The following is a 20,969-nucleotide window of genomic DNA, read 5'->3' as shown; positions in this document are numbered from 1 at the left end:
TAGACATCCGCGACTTGGCTGAAATCCACAATGAAGGGTGTGTGCAATAATTCTGGGTGTGATTTCCTCATTACCATGCACATATTTGCAAGTTGTTGGAGTCACATGACAAGGTGTGTTAGTTTCTTTTTTCTTTGTCATATGGGACAAAAAGATGTGTTTGTCTAGTGATCAAATCTGGGAAAGGCAGTACATCTGAACAGGGCCAAAATAATGGTCAGGCAATTACTGGCATTCAGCTATGACTTCAACTATTGAACAAAAGCACAACTTTGAATGTTTTAGATCATTTATTTACACAGGTTGGCAACCAGCCTTTACCTTTTAATTCACCAAGATGAATCTACTATATATATATATATATATTTACATTTTTTGTGTTTTGTAGAAAAGAACAGAATGTTTTGTGAAAAAGACAAAGTAAAATTCACTCGTGTAAAAAATTATAAAACTGCCATTGATGCACTATGTTCGCCTCAAGGGAAGCAAGCAAATGCACAAATTCACCTAGACAAAAACGTAACAACAGCTTCCATTTCTTAAAACAAAGACTTAAAAATAAAGCCTTGGAGTGTCTTTAGAAGTTCTCTTTGTTGAAGTAAAACCTTGTTTTTCGAGGGTCCACATCTGAATACTCCACACATTTTCTCTCCAACCTCTTGGCCAATTCCTCAGGGCCACATAAGAATGTGCCTACGGTTGACCTACCAATGTCACCAATTGTAAATGAAATCAATTATGGCTGCGCTTTGCAAAAATGTCTTCAGGAAAATGCATTAAGGCATTAATGTCACAGGTTAAGGACAATCCCAGCAACTGGCAGTACAGGCAGTGCCAAGGTTACGAATAAGATCCAATCCCTAAGTCTGAAGCTACGCAATGTTCTCAGAAGCGTCACAAAGTAGCATGTGCGTTCGATATCACGAACCACTGTATTTAACCCAAATCTTTTATGTAATAGGTTTTATGGCAGTCCACTCGTAAGTATAAGCTGCCTGTAAGTCAGAATACCTGCATTAATAAAAAGGAAGGATTATACAATACTTACGAAGGATTTTCGTTGCAGATTTGTTCGAATACCTTGTCCCAGTTTGGTCTGCCATAGTGTGTTTTCTGTTTCAAACCTGTGATTACGTCTGTGTCTTTGTCAAAATGAACCGTGACGTGTGCAGCCTGCAAAGGTTCGAAAGAAAGACACCCCCTGGAGGCATTAGCATAAGTTATGGTGGTTAGGGTTGTAACCCCCCAATAATCATAACTGACTAAAACGTCTCCCCCAAATAGTCATATTGTCATGATGAATGGGGAGGGGGGGACATCGAACTCTCCATAGTTACACCCTTCACTGCAGGAAAGAGTTCTGTGTCTGTGCCTTGAGTTCTCGGATTTTGCGGTTCGGTTGCAGTACATACATGGCTGGAGTCCCATCCAGTGAGGTACAGGTTGTATGTGAGGAAGTGTCTCATCTCTCGCTCTGTCATTTCCTTCTCCAACACTTGCAAGAGGTCTGCAAACCATTCGAATGCATGTGTTTCCCTGCAGAGCCAGTAGAAGTATATCTAAACAAAACAGAGAAATATGCGATTAGTAATGACCTAGATAAAGAGTCAAGAGGCTTTGAAAGATGTTAAGACAACTAATAACCAAAGAGAAGAAGGAAATACCTCCCCTGTCTTGGTTTCTTGTAAATGATGATTCATATTAAATGAACTAAAAAAGAAATTTCTTGTTTTCCATATAGTGAACCAAACATTGAACAAGTCAGGTAGGTTCGACAAAGGCTCTTAATGCGAAGATAATTGTAAAGCACCTTTCTTGTGCGCAGATTTGGATTTGATTCCTTGAACTTGTACCAAATGGATTTCAAGATGGACGCAAAGGGTGTGACGCCAATTCCGCAGCCAATCAGCATGCTGACCTCATAATCAAACACATCTTCACTGGCAGTGCCAAATGGCCCATCCACTGCCATTCTGAAAAAAACAAGGCACTGCATCAGAGGCCATTTACATAAATATTAACATAAAGATCGGCACGGCTTCTACATGCCGAGGAGCTGAAAAGAAAAAATGGCAACACTTCAATACTTAGAAATAACTCAGTTACTACTGAAGTAAAAATCATAAACAGTTTATGTTTTCTACTAGAGATGTGTCACAATTCAGTAACGATGAACAAACAGGAGATCAGTAGTTCACTTGTGTTATTCATTACTTCTTCCTTCAATACTTCCTTCAGTAGTTCACAAAGGTTTACAGAATTAACAAATATAACATATAGTAACTGCTCGAAACATGATGTTAATTCATTTATGATGAATTAACGAGTTCAATATGTAACTAAGACATAGTTTGTGGTTAATCAGTACCGCCTCAAATAAGATGTTATCTAAAAAAAATATATAGTATTTTACTTGGGTCCTTGGCTCCCTTCTGGTAGTTTCTCTAGCACACTGATAAGATTCGCAGTCCAGTCCCCCATAGAGCGGATGTGCACGCTGAAGAAATCCTCTTCCGGAGCGGAAGTCAGAGTGAATGGGTGCCACTCCAGCTGTGAGACGGCTGGGCAGTTGAGGAAAACATACTGGCCCACTTCCATCTTGAAGCCGTTCTTCACTAGTTGCAGTTCCAGCACTTTGGATGGACGCATTACGATCTGCACGAGGGACGGAGAGGATTTCGGTATTTTGCCAGCATCAGCTGAGATGGGCCTCATCGCAAATGGTTTTGCAGGCTTTCAAGGACACAATACCTGCCACTTACTTTCCTGTACATTACAGGCTGCATGTAGCGGATGAAGCGCAGGACGCGCTCGCAAAGGTATAGAATCATAGGCCCTAATACCCACTTCCAAGTCTGTAGATACAAGAGGTTATAAAAAGATCTTTGAATTAGCAATGGTTATGTGAGGTAATGTTTTAATCAATAAAAAGGGTAACAAACTGATAAGACAGGCATTTGGAAGGCAGTAAAGATGTATTTTGCCTTTATTACAAATTCTAAAGTAACATACAAAGCCTTTGCATTCCACTGAAAACTACCTGCAGTCTTACCTGAGGAAACCCCCCCTCAAACTGAGGAATGGGACATTCCGGAATGTTGCCCCAGTTCAGAGGCTGATCTTTGCAGAAGGAAATGTTGTGTGGTGGATCAGTAGTATCTAAATGTCGTACGATACGCCTAGAGAGGGGAAACGAGGACTTTTATGTTCTAATATTTCATATATTTAATACTTTACATTCTTGTTTATTTCATTTAATCTAATTTATCTTCATTTCCTTACTATTAATTTGTACATCAAATGCATGAAGTATCATTGTAACTTATAATAATGACAATGAAGGAAGTGGTTAGCACTGTCGCCTCACACCTCTGGGACCCGGGTTCGAGTCTCCGCCTGGGTTACATGTGTGTGGAGTTTGCATGTTCTCCCCATGTCGTCGTGGGGTTTCCTCCGGGTACTCCGGTTTCCCCCCACAGTCCAAAAACATGCAGAGGCTAATTGGACTTGCTAAATTGCGCATAGGAGTGCATGTGTGAGTGTGCCCTGCGATGGGCTGGCCCCCCATCCTGGGTTGTTCCCCACCTCATGCCCATTGCTTCCGGGATAGGCTCTGGACCCCCCGTGACCCAATAGGATTGGAAAATGGATGGATGGATATATTATACTGTATGTCATGACCCGCTCGTCTGATCCTCCTGTGTGCCACGCCCCCTCGTTAACCCCGTGTCTATTCCCCGTGTTTATCAGCTTTTTTTTTATTGTCTTCTTTAGTTTGGTGTGTTTAAGTCCAAGTCAGAGTCTTTTCCCCCAGTTCTGTCACTGTAGTGTTATGACGTATCTGTCTTATCTGCCTCTCCAGTTAAATTCGATTAAAACCCTTATTCGCGATTTCTCCTCGCCTGCTTCTCCGGTCCGTGCTCTGCACGATCATGACTGAACATATGCTTGTGGTTTCAAATTACTAGGATATTGTGCGTTCTGTGTCTATTCATGTGTTTTCTGTCGCTACTCTTTATCCATGCTACTCTTTGTATGTGCTGTACAGCAGACCGGAATGCCGCTCGGTGACATTTCGCTGCTCAGTGAAGTGAAAAGAGAGATTCTCATCTTGTCATCGCTTACTTTATCTTATCTTGCTAAATGTAAAATCTTACCCAGCTCCATGGAAGACCAGCCCTACAAAGAAAACGATGAAGAGATGGTGGGTGTACCAGAAGACCTCAAAGTAGCTACGCCGGATGACCTCCATGGATGAGGTGATCATGAGGATGAGTGCCAGGGTAATGACGACTCCCGTGAGCCCAGCGATGGTAGTAAATGCTACGTAGGTTGGTGTCTGGGACAAAGTGACATCAAAGTGTCAAAATAATACAAATTCTGGACATAAAATTGTGACAGGTGGGAATAAATTCGTGAATGCACGAGACCCTGCGTACAGTGGAGGTTGAGCGGATGGGATTGAGGTAGGTCTCATTTTCCGAGTCTTCAAGATCCGACAGTGTCGTGCTCAGAGTGTCATACTCTCCATCCCGGCTATTATTGAACCACTCCAGGTTTAGCAAATGAGCAATAGTGTGCACAGCTGCCAAACACAAAGAAAAACGATATATAAAACGTAACTAAACCATCACATATGCAAACACTTCAGCAAGACAAGTTTGAACGTCTTCTTATATTTACTTTACAACCAGATCTGAAATCATGCATCAGTGCATATAATTATGTAACATATAATTATGGTATTGTGATTGAAATATTGTATGTGTCAGTGTTCATTTGGAAATCAATAGAATAGTTTCAATTTGAGATGGTGGGAAAATCTCTAAAACTTTGACATAGTGTTCCAGTTAAGGTCCAGATAAATATATTTTTAAGGTTTTGCTTCGTTAAAGCAATGAAACCTGGTGGCACGTCTCATATATGGGGGAAATGTGTAACTTTGTGACATTTCAGGAAATGGAGCGAAATCGTTTATACCTGTCATTAATGCGATCATGTACGCCACACACTTATGGAACGTAATGTTTTTGTCCAGCGATTTTCTTAGAGATCTTCCGCAACACTGGAGAGAATATTTAAAAAAGGTTTTATTTTTATGATTACGGACAAGGGCTCATGACGTATGCAGTACATGTCATTCTACCTAAAGTAAGAAAGCGCCCATCTTTACAAATTCGTGAAATATAACTTCCAACAAAAAACAGGAATAACAAGAAACATTGTTTTTTTTAAATCTGATTAAAACTAAATCAGGTGACTCCATGTCACTATAAATCAGATAAGAAATGATGGTTACAAGTTACGTTTTCTTTTCCTGTTAAGTATTATAGTGATATTTTGTCATATTATATATTGATTGTAGTATAACAATTTCCAACAAGCATCTTGATGTGCAAAATGTATTTTCGAGGCTTTAATTATTCAGCACTGTCCATTTTCTTTGGACAGACAACTACAGTCAGAACACCGACTAACCATTTACATACTGTAGAGTTAAATACGACGTGAACCATGGAAGAGCAGCACTATGCAAAAGTTGGGACAACGGCATGTGTGGAAGTGTCACGTCCCGCTGCGACTCACCATGAACGAACCCCGAATCAGAGAGAGTAGGTTGCGGCACACAGGCAGCAGGATCAGCATGCAGTTGAAGTTGAGGACAGCGGCGGGAGCGCGCGCCCAGGGCAGCGCTGCCTGAAACAGGCAAGGTAATGACGTCGGAATGAAGAATCGCCGTTTGTAACTATTATTAATCCACTATTAATACTTTCGGTAGTACTCACCGATAGAATGTGGCGTGTATAGAAAAATGACTCATCAGTGTTATATAACAGGTAATAGTACACAAACAGGAATATATTGATCCCCATCCATACAATCTGTTGGACACAAAGACACATGTTAATTTGCTATATCAGTCTAATAATATAACTATATATTTTTTAACAGACTAATGATATTAACATCAGTTCTTTGGTCATTTGTGACTTACTTGCCTCTTAGACGTATTACTGTCAAATATAACATTTTCTGTATAAATAAATACTTACCAGTATGAAAGCGGACAGTCCATGGTTTATGATCCAGTTGCCCATGTTTGTGGGCTGATGCAGTCAATAGTGGCTGACAGACAGGATGGAAGAGTCACTTATGAGCTGCAGTATACAAACCCCGCCTCACTCATGAGCTGCCTCCAAGCCAACCTTACAGGAATGTACCTTAACAAATTGCAACATCCAGGAAACTCCGGCACGTTTCCTCTTACAAGAACCTACCATGTATTATTATTTTTATAACGTATACAAACAAGGATAAGATGACAGACATGAGGAAAAAGATATTAAATTCGCATTTCGGTGCAGCGAATCTGGGAATTACCTACACGGCCTTAGCTCTGGTGACTGTCTCAGAGATGCAGTCAATCTCTCATAAAGGACTTTGCCTCTGATGTATCTATTTCCAGCAACAATACTGCAGCATTGTCATTCACGGTGCTTTATGGTGCCTGATGACATGACAGGCAGGTGGCCGCATGGACGAAAGCCCATATATCTGTGGCGTCAGATGCTGTAAGGTTCAGGGACGTAGGCTTGCGGGTTATGTGTACCTAGCAAAAGTCACCCAACCTAAAGTATCAAAGATCCTTTGATGAGCTGAGGGCTGGATTAAAACCTTCATCACGCCGATTACGGCCTGTGGGCCGTACATCTGAGGCTCCAGTCCTAAAGTGTACATGGTGACAGGTAATGACAGGCCTTACCTCGGGCAGGGAGCATGGACTTCTCCTGGATACTGGCGTACAGCTGCAGCATCAGCTGTGGTGCCGAGCCCAGGAACGCCTGGATGATGGCAGAGCGTTTGGCAGCATTGCGATAGGTCGCCAGCTTGCGCTCTGATTGGCTGATCTCCCTCTCCGTGGGCGTGGTCTGTCTTTCCGTCAGCTTGATCTTCCTGGAAATGGTGAGGTATAGGGTGACCTCCGGAGTGACTCGAAAATGGATCACACCTGTATCCAAAGGAGAACATGGAGGCTAAAGGAAGCAAAAGGGGGTTAAAAGGAGGACAAGAAAGATAAAAGGAGAACATGAGGACTAAAGGGAGGACAAGGTGTTAAAAGGAGTAGAAGGCAGATTAAAGGAGCACATGGGGGCTAATGGGAGGACAAGGGGGCTAAAAGGAGGAGAAGCAAGATAAAAGGAGCACATGGGGCTAAAGGCTAAAGGGAGGACAAGGGGTTAAAAGGAGGAGAAGGAAGATAAAAGGAGCACATGGGGGTTAAAGGGAGGACAAGGGGACTAAAAGGAGGAGAATGAAGATAAAAGGAGCATATGGGGGCTAAAGGGAGGACACGGGGGCTAAAAGGAGGAGAATGAAGATAAAAGGAGCAAATGGGGGCTAAAGGGAGGACAAGGGAGCTACAAAGAAGACAAGGGGGTTAAAAGGAGGATAAGGAGGCTAAAAGAGGGACAAGGGGGTTAAAATTCAGACAAAATCCAAACAAGCAGTCATAACCCTGGTGGCATCGTTAGCTCCTTTCTGCCCGGAAGTATTTCACTAAAAGGTGTGGGGAAAAAATACAGAGAAAGAAATACTTCTCTGATAAATGAGAATATCTGTCCTTTATCACTTTTATCAACTTAGGATAAGAGGTCAAGAAGAAGATATTAAATTCCTCCAGGTCAGGGGCATCAGAAGCATTTTGAATGTGGGGGGGACACACTGGCATAAAACAAATATTTTATGTTAAATGTGGGGGGTCCAAGCGAATAATTATGAAATGTGAGGGGGGCACATCCCACTCAGATTTAATGGTGGCAAAGCGCATGCCCTGCAAACTCAAGATGTCCACGGTTTAGGCCGATGGCATAAATGACATTCTGTGTTTGCTGTTTTGTTTCATCCCTTAACAAAATGCTCTTGATGTCATTTGTAAGTTTTGCAGTTATGTTAAACGTGAACTGCTGAACAAATCTGATTTCAGAGTCAAACTGTGATTTGGTGTCAGCCTAAGTAGGCAGGGAAATATATGTGTACATTCATATACTGAGAAACTGGTGAAAGCAGACGAGTTATCTAAGTCTTCTGGGAACTGGAGGCAGAGATTATATATGTCTGAGGCCCCTTAATAATTTGTTCACTCAGTATGGCTTGAAGATGCGAGACTGTTGACTGTCTCTAAAGAAATCTGAGGAATGGTCGGCTCCCGTCAGCTGACGTTGGCTGCCATCAATCGTGAAAATTTGTGGCAGAATACACCGGCAAGACTAGTGGTGAAGTTCGAGGTACGGCCCAATCAGAGAGCTCTGTTTCACGAGCTAGCTCCGAAGCCGATGTATTATGCTAAATCAGTCAAAGCGGGGCCTACGGCGACCAATCGTGTCGGTCGGAGATGGACATAAACCCTGGAAGGCATCACACTGATTTTCGGCAGTCGATCTGTAGGACTTGGCCGGTGTAATGAGGACCAGTCAGTGGGGAAATGTACGAAGACTGTGTGACTCATCTATTGTAATATTCTGGCACAGAAATAGACACATTTCTATGCTACACAGTGCTCTGTCTCTTTTCTGGCCTAGACATTAGTAGTTTGAAATGTAAGATGAAGGGCGTAAGTCAAGGATGGAGGAGCCTGGATGGGGGTGTCCAGTGATCCTTATATTTCTTTAATTATTTTGTATAATCGCCAGGTCTGTTCTGTTGATGGTCAGTTTTTTTTTTTTTTATCATGGGACAAAATGATTGTTCAGTGATTGTTCCTGGTAAAGACTGTTCAAACATACTGCACCCACATATGATACTTACTGGCATAGAGCTATGACCTCACTTGTTAAAATTCAACACAATTGTGGAACGTTGTGTGTGTGTGTTTTTTTTTTTTTTTTTTTTTTGGGGGGGGGGATTTGCTTAAGTACACATTCTAGGTTTTAGTAAAGTGTTTTCCTTTGCCATTTATAATTAACCAAGATTAAATTAACTGGTGAGTTTTTTTTGTTCTATTTTCCTATGGATCAAGAAAATAGGATCGTAACACGTCTTTGCTACAAGTTCCACATAATCCGTCCCTGCGGCTACCTGCTTCCTCCCTGCCTTCCTGCCTGTCCGTGCGCTTCACCCGTTTAACCAGCGCGACCCTGACACATTCTGCTTAAACAAGTGTGCCACTACATTTTCTCACCTTAGGTTATCTTGTGTAAAGAAAAGATCAATATCAGGATCAATATAGATCAAAAATGAATGTAAAATTGAGCTCAATACCAATTTTAAAAAATCGAATCCACTTTTGTACGTATTGCTGTACATACACATCCTTCAGTCGGGGCAAATGTTCTTACGACCCCTATCATTTCATATCGAAAAGCTTCTTTAACTTAATTATTCCCTTTTTGAATTATTAAGCAGTATCTAGTCCTTTACATAATGAAAGTATTCTTCTTATTTCCAACATATTTTGCATTGTCTGTGTTTGAGATTGGAAGACAATACAGATGCAACAAATAGTACATGAGCCGCTTGTTATTATTGTAATTACCTGGTTGTCTGAATTACCTGGTCATAAAATATGATCTGATCTTTAAGTTACAATAATGAACAAATTGGTTCTAATTAATAAGACAAAAATGATTGTATTGGTCTTGTACATACAGAATATACCATTCAAACATACACAGTGTGGGCTGGACAAAGTGAATCCAAGGATTTAATAACTGGTTGAAGCTCCGTTTGGCAGGAATAACCTCAGACGAGTGCTTCCATTAGCTGTGGATCAGGCCTGTACCCTTTTCTTTAATTACGAGGTTATTATGTACCACGAGAAGCCACTTAATTAGTATATTCATTTTTATTTACGTAGTGCATTTTTGCAACATTACATTGAACAATGTTGCTGTCTATAAACATTGATAAGCAATTAAACAACAAATGTTTCAGAAATTCAGAGGCATGGTCATATTTTAATGCGCTGAATAACAGACAGTCATATAATTTGGCCATTTATGTGACATTAGCCTGCAAGTTGTGGGAGTCCATGTGGAAAATGTAAATAATGTACAAAAGTTAAAAACACCGACCCTTCCTACAAAGTGGAATGGCTCTCACGGGACTCGGACTGCAGGTAGCAGCGGAAAAATGCCAACAGTTGAGCACGTCTTGGTGTACCGGCGGTTCCCAAACAGGCATGGTCTGTCATCCTCCGTCACATGATCAGAAACGATGACGTCAACGGGCACTGCTGGCCCGGTCTCTCTTTGACAGCAGGCGCAGCGAAGGCAGTCAGCCACGTTGTGACTGAAGAGGTGGCGACAGGGATGACAGTACTGGTAGAAGACCATCATGAAAGTCACAGCCAAGATGTAGCAAACCACCAGCTGGAGCACAAGCATCGGTGCGCAAATGTACTCGTAGAAGTCCGACTTGAAAAAATACCACATGACGACCAGGAAGGTGTTCTCCGCAAAGCGGAGGCTGTAATACGTGGCGATCTGGACCCAGCTCATGCGCTTTTCGATCAGGTCCCGATGGGCCAGGTCCAGCTGGATTGCCGAGTAGCAGAAAGTGTTGATGCAAGCGTAGAGGAACGTAATCAGGCAGAGTGCAACTATGGTGCCGAACTTGCTGAGGTTTTTCTCCAGTGAGTCAGGAAGCGATGCCCTCTTCTTCCAGAACAGCACCCAAGGAAGGGTGAAGAAGATTAGCAGGTTGCAGAATCCAATGGGCATCACCCAGAACTTCAGTGCCGTGCTAAAGAGCACCAGTGCTATGGTGCGGGTGGCGATCTCCAGCCCCCGCCACAGCACCATGCAGACGTAGGCACGAGGCTGCAGGCGGATTTTATAGTCGTCGTATTTGATCTCTATGGCTAAGACATTGCAGACCAGGGTGCCAAAGGTGATGGAGAGGAGATTTATGGTGATGAGGGACACTGCAAGAAACAAGCACAGGACAAGTGATGAGGAGCCACAGATGGCATGGCAGAAGAGCGCAGTACACACACGGGTACGCAAACACAGCTCTCTGAAGGACGGCAGCCAGCTAATCGGCACCACGAAGGCTTCCTTCTTTGTGTCCATTCTTGCATGGTCTGCCGCCTGCGCCGCGCTACTCATTCACACTACGGTTACCCTAAACCATGCGTGTCAAACTCCATCCATCCACTTCCTGAAGCCATTTTCCCTATTCAGGGTCATGGGGTGTCTGTATCTCAGATGCTACTGTGGAAGGAAAACTAAGTAGTCAGAAGAAGCCTCGGGGTGAGCATGCAAACTCTGCACGCATGGAGCCGCGGCCCAAGTGCCCGAGGTGTGAGGCGACAGTGCTGATCACTGCGCCGCCGTGCAGCTCGAGTCAGACTCATTTCTGTTAAAAAGCCATGTTGGAGTCTTAAGTGGGCTTGACTGAGAAAATCTGTATGTAACAAGCCAATGGCACATTTATTCTTCCTGATATGTATAGGAATCACAATAGTGAGGTGCATCGTGAACACAGAAACAGGTTGATCATAAATCACTGACTGAGGATAAGCAGATGGCAATGCCTCATGCACACTGGGACTGGCTTCTCCAGTACAGGCTACCCTCACCAGAACATTCATTTTGCTGATCGAAACATGTGATTACCAGTATAATGCATGATTAACAGTATGTGGCAACAAATTCTGACGGTAAATAAAGCAAATTTCCCCTTTTTGCGATTTCCGTTACAGTAAGCTAGCCCTACAGCTGCCATGTATTCAACCAGCAGCGACAGACAAATAACACACATAAAAGCAGGAGATGCGCATTCTGCCTGCAGCTGTATTCCACCTCCTTATGCTGCTAAACGCGTGAACTTTCTCAGGACATGTGATTCCTGCAGTTGTGACCTTACATGTGCTCACAAACTCACCATCAGCTGATGATGTCGCTATTGCACAAGCACGTCCTCTGGTGATTTAAAAAAACATGTGTCTATTGCATTTTTAAGCCAGCACTCCTGAAGCACTGGCCTGAAGCCTCTTTACAATCCCTGAATGTTGCTCTTCTGGTCCTTAAGTAGTTTTATTAGGGTCCTGCTTTGTTAGAAGCTGTTGTGTAGCTCCTACTCTAGTCCTGCTCACACCCGGAAGTTCAGCCGAGCCGCACTAATGCCCAGTCGACCCCTCAATGGCCTGAATGTTTGTAATGTGCTATTGGTCTAACTTGTATGTCGCTTTGGACAAATATGTGTGCTAAATATGTAAAAATATAACAAATGCTGCCCCCAGGTGGCAAAACTAATATTAGCAGTTTATGTTTTTTAACTTTTAAAATTCTAATGTGCGGTTGGTCAAATAAGTGTATCCGTGTTGTAATGTCATTTTGTGCTGAGGGCTGGATTAAAACCTTCATCACGCCGATTACGGCCTGTGGGCCGTACATCTGAGGCTCCAGTCCTAAAGTGTACATGATGATAGGTAATGACAGGCCTTACCTCGGGCAGGGAGCATGGACTTCTCCTGGATACTGACGTACAGCTGCAGCATCAGCTGTGGTGCCGAGCCCAGGAACGCCTGGATGATGGCGGAGCGTTTGGCAGCATTGCGATAGGTCGCCAGCTTGCGCTCTGATTGGCTGATCTCCCTCTCCGTGGGCGTGGTCTGTCTTCCCGTCAGCTTGATCTTCCTGGAAATGGTGACATACGGCTCCTCAGTTTCGCCCGCCTGGAAGTATATCACTAAGGCCTCAATACACCTGTAATAAAAAAAGACAAAGAAATCCCTCCATGAATGAGAATATGACATAAGCATCTATCTGATTATTTCCCTTGAAATGAGCTCAGGCGATAAGTAATTTCACCGCTGTTATCAAGATAGGAAAGGAATGAAACTTTGGGCTGGACTGTCTTTCTCAAAGAATTATAAGCGTTCGTGTTGTTTTCCTGTTTTTAAATTATCACCATCCAAAGAAAAAGAAACAAGTTCTTCTCAAATAATAAAAAATCAAGAAGCAAGTCGGTTCATATGTCAGTTACTATTTCAAGAAAAAAGCAGAATCTTCAATCGCTGAAAAATCAACTTGTAATGCTACGATCTTAGACCTGGGGTAGCATGTAACAGCACGTCGACTCAGTGCGTCGACTCAGTGCGTCGATTCAGAGCGTCGACTCAGCACTTCACCGCTTCACATCACCTGTTGAACTGCTGCTGAAGACAGTACTTTTGAATTTCTCCCGTAATGCATTTAGCTGCTGAAAAGCAGCTTTGTAAATAAGCAAGGCGTAAGTAAAAGAATAACTTTAATGCCAATAGCTTCTCTTGTGACAGGAACTTAGGCCCATGCAGGCAGAACGGTAACCAAGCTTTCCTTACTTTATTACTGTAATGTATTACAATCATCACAAGTTTATTTTGAACTCGTCAGGCACAGCCAGTTCCAAAAACATAGGACGTTTTTTGACTTTGCGTCTGAACTAAAATGCAGAAAACACTATATTTTGTGTGTACAGTATAATGACAAACCAAAAAATGACATGTTTTTGTCAGGCAGCATGACAGAAGGTTTGACACATAAACCTTTATCACTGTAAAATAAAGTTCACTGGCAAGAATGATATGATTTTAGTGAATTTTGGCTGATAACATTAATGACTCAGTAAAGCACCGATCTCAGACCTGAGGTCTATACCATTTAACGACTGCGAACTGTAGTTCTGTCATTCTTTGAGTACATTATAGAACATGCCTGTTGTATATGGAGAGGTCTGCTCGGTGCAACCTTTTCTGTGACATTTATTTAAGAGCAGAATGAGAACAGTCACAAAATGCGCGTGTCCTAAAAATCCTACTTGGAAAACTCTAAACATCCACAGTCAAGAGCAGCGGAGCGGTTGTCGTAGCTCAAACGGCAGGACGGTAAGATCCGCAGGATTCATGCCAAACTGAGAGACTTCACAGGGCTGCTGCACCTCCACGAACACATACACGCCTCTCTCTCACACTTCACATCACTCATTTGCTAAAGTATTTCATTCTATTTAAAGTTCAGTGTCAGTTCACTTTTAAGGGGTTTGCTTTAAATGTAATTTACAGGCCCTGGGCTCACTACTACTCTGATGAGTAAATGAGTTGTCAGTAGATTAAAGATAATTATCAATTCATATGGATAGACTGTCCTTGAGTTAAATTCATGGGCATTTATAAGCTATTACTTGACACCTTATAAACCAAATTGAAGCATTTAAAGTGCATTATCTTTTAGCTCAACTCCAAAGGCTCCTACATTTATCAGCAAAACCAATAGAACACCAATAGAAAATGGACATCTTCACTAATGAGAAATACTTTTAAAAGCACAAAATATGCATGTACTGTCCAGCGAAATCCACCCTGTGACATATTTGGCTGGGGCCATAATGAAACAGAGATGAACAAGAAAAAAAATGATCTGATTAATGTTTTAACTTTGAAGTCTAGCCGTTTATTATAATTACGTTGTCTTATTATTATTTACATTTACATTTACATTTACAGGATTTGGCAGACGCCCTTAGCCAGAGCGACTTACATAAGTGCTTTGAGACTCTGCAATGAATTTCCAATGCTAGCTCAATAAGGACCCAAGCTATGAATACTATCTCTGAGAACTCCATTGAGTAGTGTAGATTTTTTTTTATTTTTTTATTTATTTTTTTTTTTAAACACACACCAGAATAAGAGTCGAGAAAGAATATAGAAGTTCTACGTCAGGTATTTCTAATAATAGATAATTGGAAAACTCTAAACATCCACAGTCAAGAGCAGCGGAGCGGTTGTCGTAGCTCAAACGGCAGGACGGTAAGATCCGCAGGATTCATTTCTAATCTATTATTAATACTAATATTGGAATAATCTCCACCTAACAAACTAACCTGATTTCAAAGTCTTCCACAAGCGGTAAAATAGTATGGTGGAGTTACCATTCATTTTAGAGAGATTCAAAATCAAACCCAATCACTATTAAGCCAAGAGAAGGTCAATGGGCGAGCCAGACAGCCATGTCAAAAATACATCCTAGTACTTTGCTAACCTTGTTAGTATAGCGGTTACTCTGCCTGCCTGTCAAGTAAGTGATCAGCAAAGCCGGGTTGGTTCAGCTTCTGTTTGCTGGTGTAAGTCCTGTGGTTGGCAGAATAGTCACATGACTTCTCGGCCCTTGAGTAGGACTGCCAGCTCTCAGGCCCTCACAAGAAATCTTGCAGCAAATCTATCATATTCCATTGTAAACCTAAAATTAGCCACATCAAAAGCGATGGAGCGGTTTGCAATCCCTACAGTCTATTTGCAAGGTAATAAAACTGTTACACGCATGTAAATGCGTGTGCATGTGTGTGCAGGCTTGTCTCGAATTATCGAATATGTCACTCCAGCCAGCTGAACAAAGTTGGTAGCCCTGCTCAAGCATGCCCCTTACACAACGCCCCCCCGCCTTCGGAAAAAAAGGATCAAACGGTGGCAAATAAGGGATAACACAGTGGGTACCACTGTTGCTTCATACATCTAGGACCAGGGTTCGAGTCTCTGCCAGAGTCCTATGAGGGTGGAGTTTGCACATCCTCCCTGGGTCATCGTGGGTTTCCTCTGAATACTCTGGTTTCCCCCCACAGTCCAAAAACACACTGAGGTTAGTTGGCGTTGCCAAATTGCACATAGGAATGCATGTGTGAGGGAATGGTGTGTAAGTGTGCTCTATGAGAGATTGGTGCCCCATTTTGGCTTTCTCCCAGCCTTGCACCCATAGCCTCCAGGATAGGCTACGCACCCCCCCTCCAGGATTCACTCTCACCTGTATACGCATATGTCACAAAGGAAAGCGAGACACTATATGTGAAAATTAAAGAATTCCTATGGACCTGTACTTATGCAAATGGCACATAATGCATCATCTGCATTTGACACAGAAGTGTCTGGAGGCTTTAATTTGTACAACAGTGAATGCTATATTAGTCAATGAAGAGAATGACATACCCTGAGGCACTTCAAGTGAATTTCTTGAGTAGCACGAACTGGTAAAAATGAGTAATTGCGAGATATTCCAGTCCCGCAAGTTCTTACAGCCTTGTGTGTAAACATCGCCTTAGTTCATGGTGTCACGGCAGTGGGTTGAGTTTTTACATGTGCAGAAATGTCCACATTTTCAAGTCCAAACATGTCTGGTGGAGCAGAATTTGAATCTGGTGAACTTCAACTTTCATTCTCTCGTTCTTTTGCTATTATTTTTAACGCAATAAAAATATTACCGTACCTGATAAGCGGTCCCAATAGGAGGAGATGCAAACACAAAACCAGTGGACGGTCGCTTTCCAAGTCTCGATGGATGAAAGTGAGTGTTAACTGTGTCACAAGAGACGGCACCAGCATGAAGGTGATGGTGAAGCCCATCCAGAACCGGTCGTTGGTGTCGCTGTACATTTTGCAGAGAACCGCGGCGTTGACCAGCTCGGCGACATACAGCGCGGTCGCGATCATGACGCTAACCGGGGGGGGACCCTTATTAACGCCGGTAACATGCTTAAAGTAAGGCTCTTCTGCATCCAGGCTTCCTTTGTTAATGTCCTCGCACATTTCCGACGTTAAAACTAAAGAACTGCAACCCTTCAATGTTTTTTAAGCAAAAAAATCAACACAAATCGATGATAAATAAGACATCTACTACCTCACATACATCTGAATGCCCCTAACTTTTCCATACCGCACCTGTCTCGACAATGAACGATTAAGTAACTTGCTAAAGAAACTGTTTTAGTGACTCAAAACTGTGTACAATGCGCTAAAGCTACTATATCGTTCGCATATTTCTTGCTATAAAAATCTCATTTTAGCATTTAATAGTTAAGCCCATGTTGCGAAGCAAGACGAAAGTGATCATAAATGTCAGTAAACTCCACCCATCTACTGTCACAGTAACGAAAAAGTTAAATATGCTGCGAAAGCTGAATGTTTCCTGGTTTGGAAGGACATTCATTCACGGAGCGGAACGACGTGACGTCTTCTTTTAATAAGTGCCCATGTTTCAGTATCGCTTTATACCAAATACTACAAAAATAAGGGTATAGTGCGTGGTTTTTCATTTTCAGAAACGACATCGTTAAGATCGCGGTATATTCATGTAAACGTTTGGTTTTATTATTCTTCAATTTTGTTTGATGGGGTTTATTTTTAAACAGATAATAGTTGTGTCTTCATTATAATCTCACTCTGTCCAACGACTCCACGCCCTATAAAGCAGGTGTCTGGCTGCGGACCGAACCGCAAGTGAACAACCATTCATGTCTATGAGAAAAACCCTGATCCCAATCACGACACCCTTAACCCCTACCCAGCCCTAACCTTAACCATAAGTAACCAACCAAAATACAAGACTTTTGGCCGCTTTATTTTTCTGTTTGCATTCACAGGTTTTTATAAAATTGAGGTTATCCAAATGGGGACCTGAAGAAATGTCCCCAAAAGTAAGGGAGTTTCAGGTTTTACCGCACTTTGGGAACATTTTGGTCCCCAAATGTGATCTATGCAACCCCCCCCCCCCCTCCCCTGAGACAAACACACACAAAACAATTTTTAGAGAATGCAGAACTTTATTCCAGTTACTCCCGTTACTTATTTAATCATGCAGTGTATGATATCTATAAACATTCTTTGATTTTTTATAAGAATCACCAGTAGTGATTATTGAATTGTAATGCCAAAAATTCTTGGTGTTTCCACAATTATGGCCACTAGTGTAACATTATTGCAATATTGATGTCTATGTATCTAAAGTTATTGTTAATTCATTAAAGATCATGCGGTTACATAACATTTGTAACTTAAAATTACTGAAAATTATTCCTAGCCGTCGACTGTGGACCTTTTAAAAAAAAGGTTGAGAAGCGCAGCCCTATGCCCTTGGCCTAGGCCCCCCCACCATGCTCAGAGGGGAAGCACACACTCCAGCGGGGGGGGGGGGGGGGGGGGGTCCTGGCCGACCGGAAGATTTTGCCGGCTGTGTGATCGGCGGGTGTCGAAAGGGGGCACATTAAGAGGGGGGTACTTCGGTCGTTCGGGTAAAAGGGGCAGGTGTTCAGGAACCCCCCCCAGCACCCTGCACGTGCCTGATTTTAACCGTATAACCATATTATTTGACAAACATTGCAGACAGAGGGGCAGGTTTAAAATGCCAAAAATGGAAATGCAGTGATATTCCTACCTATTGTGCCTCCCGGCCAGATTTATGTTTCTTGTAATAATTGGGGATGAGTGCAGATTGACGGACTGGGCACTTATGAGGTGAACAGTGAAGATGTGACACACCTATAAACTAGAAGACAGTAACCAACACTGATCATGTGTTTCCTGTAAATTCATTTGCACCTGGTTAGAAATAAAGAAATGCTGTCGGTCTGATAACAGATCTGAAAATCCTGTCCAGGCAGCTCAAATTCTGCTTCTGCATTTCTGCTGCCTGATACTGCTTAACCTATATTCGTTTAGTTTTTGCTTTGCGACTCCGTGACAATTAGCACAAGGTCGGGTTTTCCACATTAGATTCACTTTTTTGGTTCTGTAAATTCGTTTTTGGCTTTCTTGTAGGTGTATCTCCAGCTGCAGTTTAAGCCATAAATTCATCACCTTTCTGCATACAGGGTAAAGCTCACGAAAAGTTTATATTCTCACGAGCTGTAAACTTTAGCCAGACTCGCTAGGTAAGTGGGCGTCGGCCTGGGCCGTGCTGTGGCCTTCCTCCTGCAGTTTCGGCTCTCTGCTAATGGTTATCTCTTTCCCATTCTTCAGCGTCCTGCTGCACCATTTATTTGCTTTCATTTCCACCCGCACCAGGAACTCTTTAGGAGCTTTTTTTTTTCCTTATTTGGTTAAGCTAGTCAGTCCAGATAAGGAATCAGCCAAGGGGCTCTGAGAAGTACGAGCTGGATCAACTGCGCACTTATAATGCATCGTGTATTGTTTTGGGCGCATGTGTTTTCTCAGTGTCGCACAAAGGCTGCAGTGAATCATAGGCGTGTGACAGCTGACAGTTTATTCACACAGACAGTGAAAGTTGGCGATCACACTGCGGCCGGCACACTGCAGCATCTTCATAACCCTTTTAAAGAATGGAAAAGGGGAACTGCCCATACAGTTCTCTAACGTGACGAGGGCAGTACCTGTTGGGGGCTACATTCGCCGTAAAATTCATGGCTCACTCCTTGAGAATTTAATTTTGGTGTCAGATTTTTCAGTAAACTGCATTCGCATTCATGTGCGTCACTGTTGTCCGTTCACGATGATGGGCACGGCAATGTCTGTCTAGCTAAATAAACCAAGATAAGAAATTAATATACAAAAATAGCTTAATGCTTCTTTAAAAATGCCATCCCAGCCAGCTACCACTGGTGCTGAGCTTTTGCCATTTAGCAACCATGATTGTAATGCAGCTGTTTGTGAAACTAACTTTAGTGCCTCACTGGCAAAGCCAACAGTTAGCTCACAATCTGTAACAGTCACTTCACTACTAGTTGCTGACGATCGTGGGACAGACAAACCAAACAAAAGCAAAAAATAATCACCCAGTTGTCAAAGATGGTAAAAAAAGAACTGTCGAGGATTTTTACTGCCCCACCCACCTCTGTTGACAATGCCACTACATAGAGTTGCCCCCCATCCTGCATAATACAGAACCCTAACTCCACCCCCCCACCCTCTTGTGAAAATCTTGGGCCAGGCAGTTCACATGTGTTCTGACACTGACACTGGGGTGTACAGACGTTTTGGCTCCTAAACCCTGAGGTCGAGTGGCGACAGTCTTGAGCTGTGTGAGGCTGGTGATTTTCTTCCGCTAAGCGAGGTCTTCAAAGACAGCTTGTATGAAGCTTGCAATGCAAACTGGTCCATCATCTGATGGCTCCATGACACTGACAAACGGCATAATGCAAGCAACAGCTCCCAACAGGTGATGCGTCTCCTTCCACCCAGGAGATCAGTAACATATCTGTAGGCCTAAATGAAAGGCGTACTGTTTAAAGATCTTAGGCTACGTTCACACTGGCAGCCACAACGTTCAATTACGATTTTTTGCTCAGATCGGATTTGTCTATCTTAACAGTACACATCCATAACTACCTGTATCCGACTGCAATGTGAACGCATTGGTCCTCCGAAGCATCACGCATGCGCACATTGATCCGTTTTTGCACGGGTCAACTGCGTCACCAACAACAAAAAACGTCATATCTGTGGGATGACTCATGGCATTAAAAATGGAGGCGTTAGTAGCTCACGCATGTATCGCACTTTGCTCTGGAGGACGACAAACAGTGAATCAGCTATACATGAGCAGGTCGAAAAGGAAAAAAGTCAGGCGGCTAGCTTTTTCTGTTTTCACAGTTATTGCTGAAACTGCTGCACCAAGAGATGTGTGGGTATGAGCCTGCCGGCGCAGGCTGATGATGTCAGCGCATGCGTATGAGCAATAAGCCACATGAATTCACATTCAGGTCGCATGGCCGCGAATCGGATATGTATGCGATGTACAGTATGTTCATACAGTATGAAAGTGACAAATCTGATTTGAAAAGATCAGATTTGCATGTTCACACAGCCCTGAAAAAAATCTGATTTGTGTCACATTAAGGCAAAAAGTCCGATTTGAGTCACTTCAGCATGGCAGTGTGAATGTAGCCTTAGTGATCAATTACACGGGGAGAGACACTGCTTTTCCATGAGTGCACTGCATGCACATAAACATAGCCTGCATGTATATATACTCTAAACAAACACATTAAGCACAGTGAGTGTGGGGGGAGGGGGGGTACTTCCTTCAGCTTCTGCGAGAGCTCATGTTCTATTAACATGGTAACTCCACCGTTTCACTAAGCCAGGGCAGCTGCTGCTATGTTTCTCTGAGCCTGGGTGGCCTCTGCTTTGTTTCACTGGGCCAAGGCAGCCAGCACTATGTTTCCCTGAGCCCGGGGTGGCCTCCGCTTTGTTTCACTGGGCCAAG

At 42.8% G+C, this 20,969-nt stretch overlaps 2 protein-coding genes across 2 annotated transcripts; both read right to left on the bottom strand.

The window, feature by feature from the left end:
- Nucleotides 1–377: 377 nt before the first annotated feature.
- nox1 (NADPH oxidase 1) lies at nt 378–6,129 on the bottom strand. The gene is made up of 13 exons (XM_048982626.1): nt 6,054–6,129; nt 5,787–5,882; nt 5,587–5,697; nt 4,981–5,065; nt 4,440–4,585; nt 4,158–4,339; nt 3,053–3,179; nt 2,763–2,855; nt 2,414–2,655; nt 1,811–1,973; nt 1,413–1,559; nt 1,049–1,173; nt 378–704 (listed from the first exon to the last, which is right to left on the bottom strand). Exons 1-13 carry the CDS (start codon nt 6,096–6,098, stop codon nt 578–580), a joined length of 1,689 nt encoding a protein of 562 aa, XP_048838583.1. The 5' UTR covers nt 6,099–6,129; the 3' UTR covers nt 378–577.
- A 3,693-nt stretch (nt 6,130–9,822) lies between these two features.
- Nucleotides 9,823–17,123, bottom strand: LOC125712501 (endoplasmic reticulum membrane adapter protein XK-like). The gene is made up of 3 exons (XM_048982627.1): nt 16,236–17,123; nt 12,448–12,707; nt 9,823–10,921 (listed from the first exon to the last, which is right to left on the bottom strand). Exons 1-3 carry the CDS (start codon nt 16,553–16,555, stop codon nt 10,095–10,097), a joined length of 1,407 nt encoding a protein of 468 aa, XP_048838584.1. The 5' UTR covers nt 16,556–17,123; the 3' UTR covers nt 9,823–10,094.
- Nucleotides 17,124–20,969: the final 3,846 nt, after the last annotated feature.

The sequence above is a fragment of the Brienomyrus brachyistius genome, chromosome 18 (assembly GCF_023856365.1).
Source record: "Brienomyrus brachyistius isolate T26 chromosome 18, BBRACH_0.4, whole genome shotgun sequence".
In the NCBI taxonomy this organism is placed as follows: Eukaryota; Metazoa; Chordata; class Actinopteri; order Osteoglossiformes; family Mormyridae; genus Brienomyrus; species Brienomyrus brachyistius.
Note: the sequence above shows the minus strand (reverse complement) of the source record. Positions and strands in the feature narration are given on the sequence as shown.

What these genes read in the sequence shown, in the direction of transcription:
- LOC125712501 (XM_048982627.1), bottom strand. Translation starts at nt 16,555, where the DNA reads ATGTGCGAGGACATTAACAAAGGAAGCCTGGATGCAGAAGAGCCTTAC. An exon ending in CTATTGGGACCGCTTATCAG is followed by an intron (nt 12,708 to 16,235) that starts GTACGGTAATAT and finishes TTTTTATTACAG; the next exon opens with GTGTATTGAGGCCTTAGTGA. An exon ending in GTCCATGCTCCCTGCCCGAG is followed by an intron (nt 10,922 to 12,447) that starts GTAAGGCCTGTC and finishes TGTTTCTTGCAG; the next exon opens with TGTCCCTCATCACCATAAAT.
- nox1 (XM_048982626.1), bottom strand. Translation starts at nt 6,098, where the DNA reads ATGGGCAACTGGATCATAAACCATGGACTGTCCGCTTTCATACTG. An exon ending in CTGGTCTTCCATGGAGCTGG is followed by an intron (nt 3,180 to 4,157) that starts GTAAGATTTTAC and finishes TCCCCTCTCTAG; the next exon opens with GCGTATCGTACGACATTTAG. An exon ending in GAAGGGAGCCAAGGACCCAA is followed by an intron (nt 1,974 to 2,413) that starts GTAAAATACTAT and finishes TGTTTTTTTCAG; the next exon opens with AATGGCAGTGGATGGGCCAT.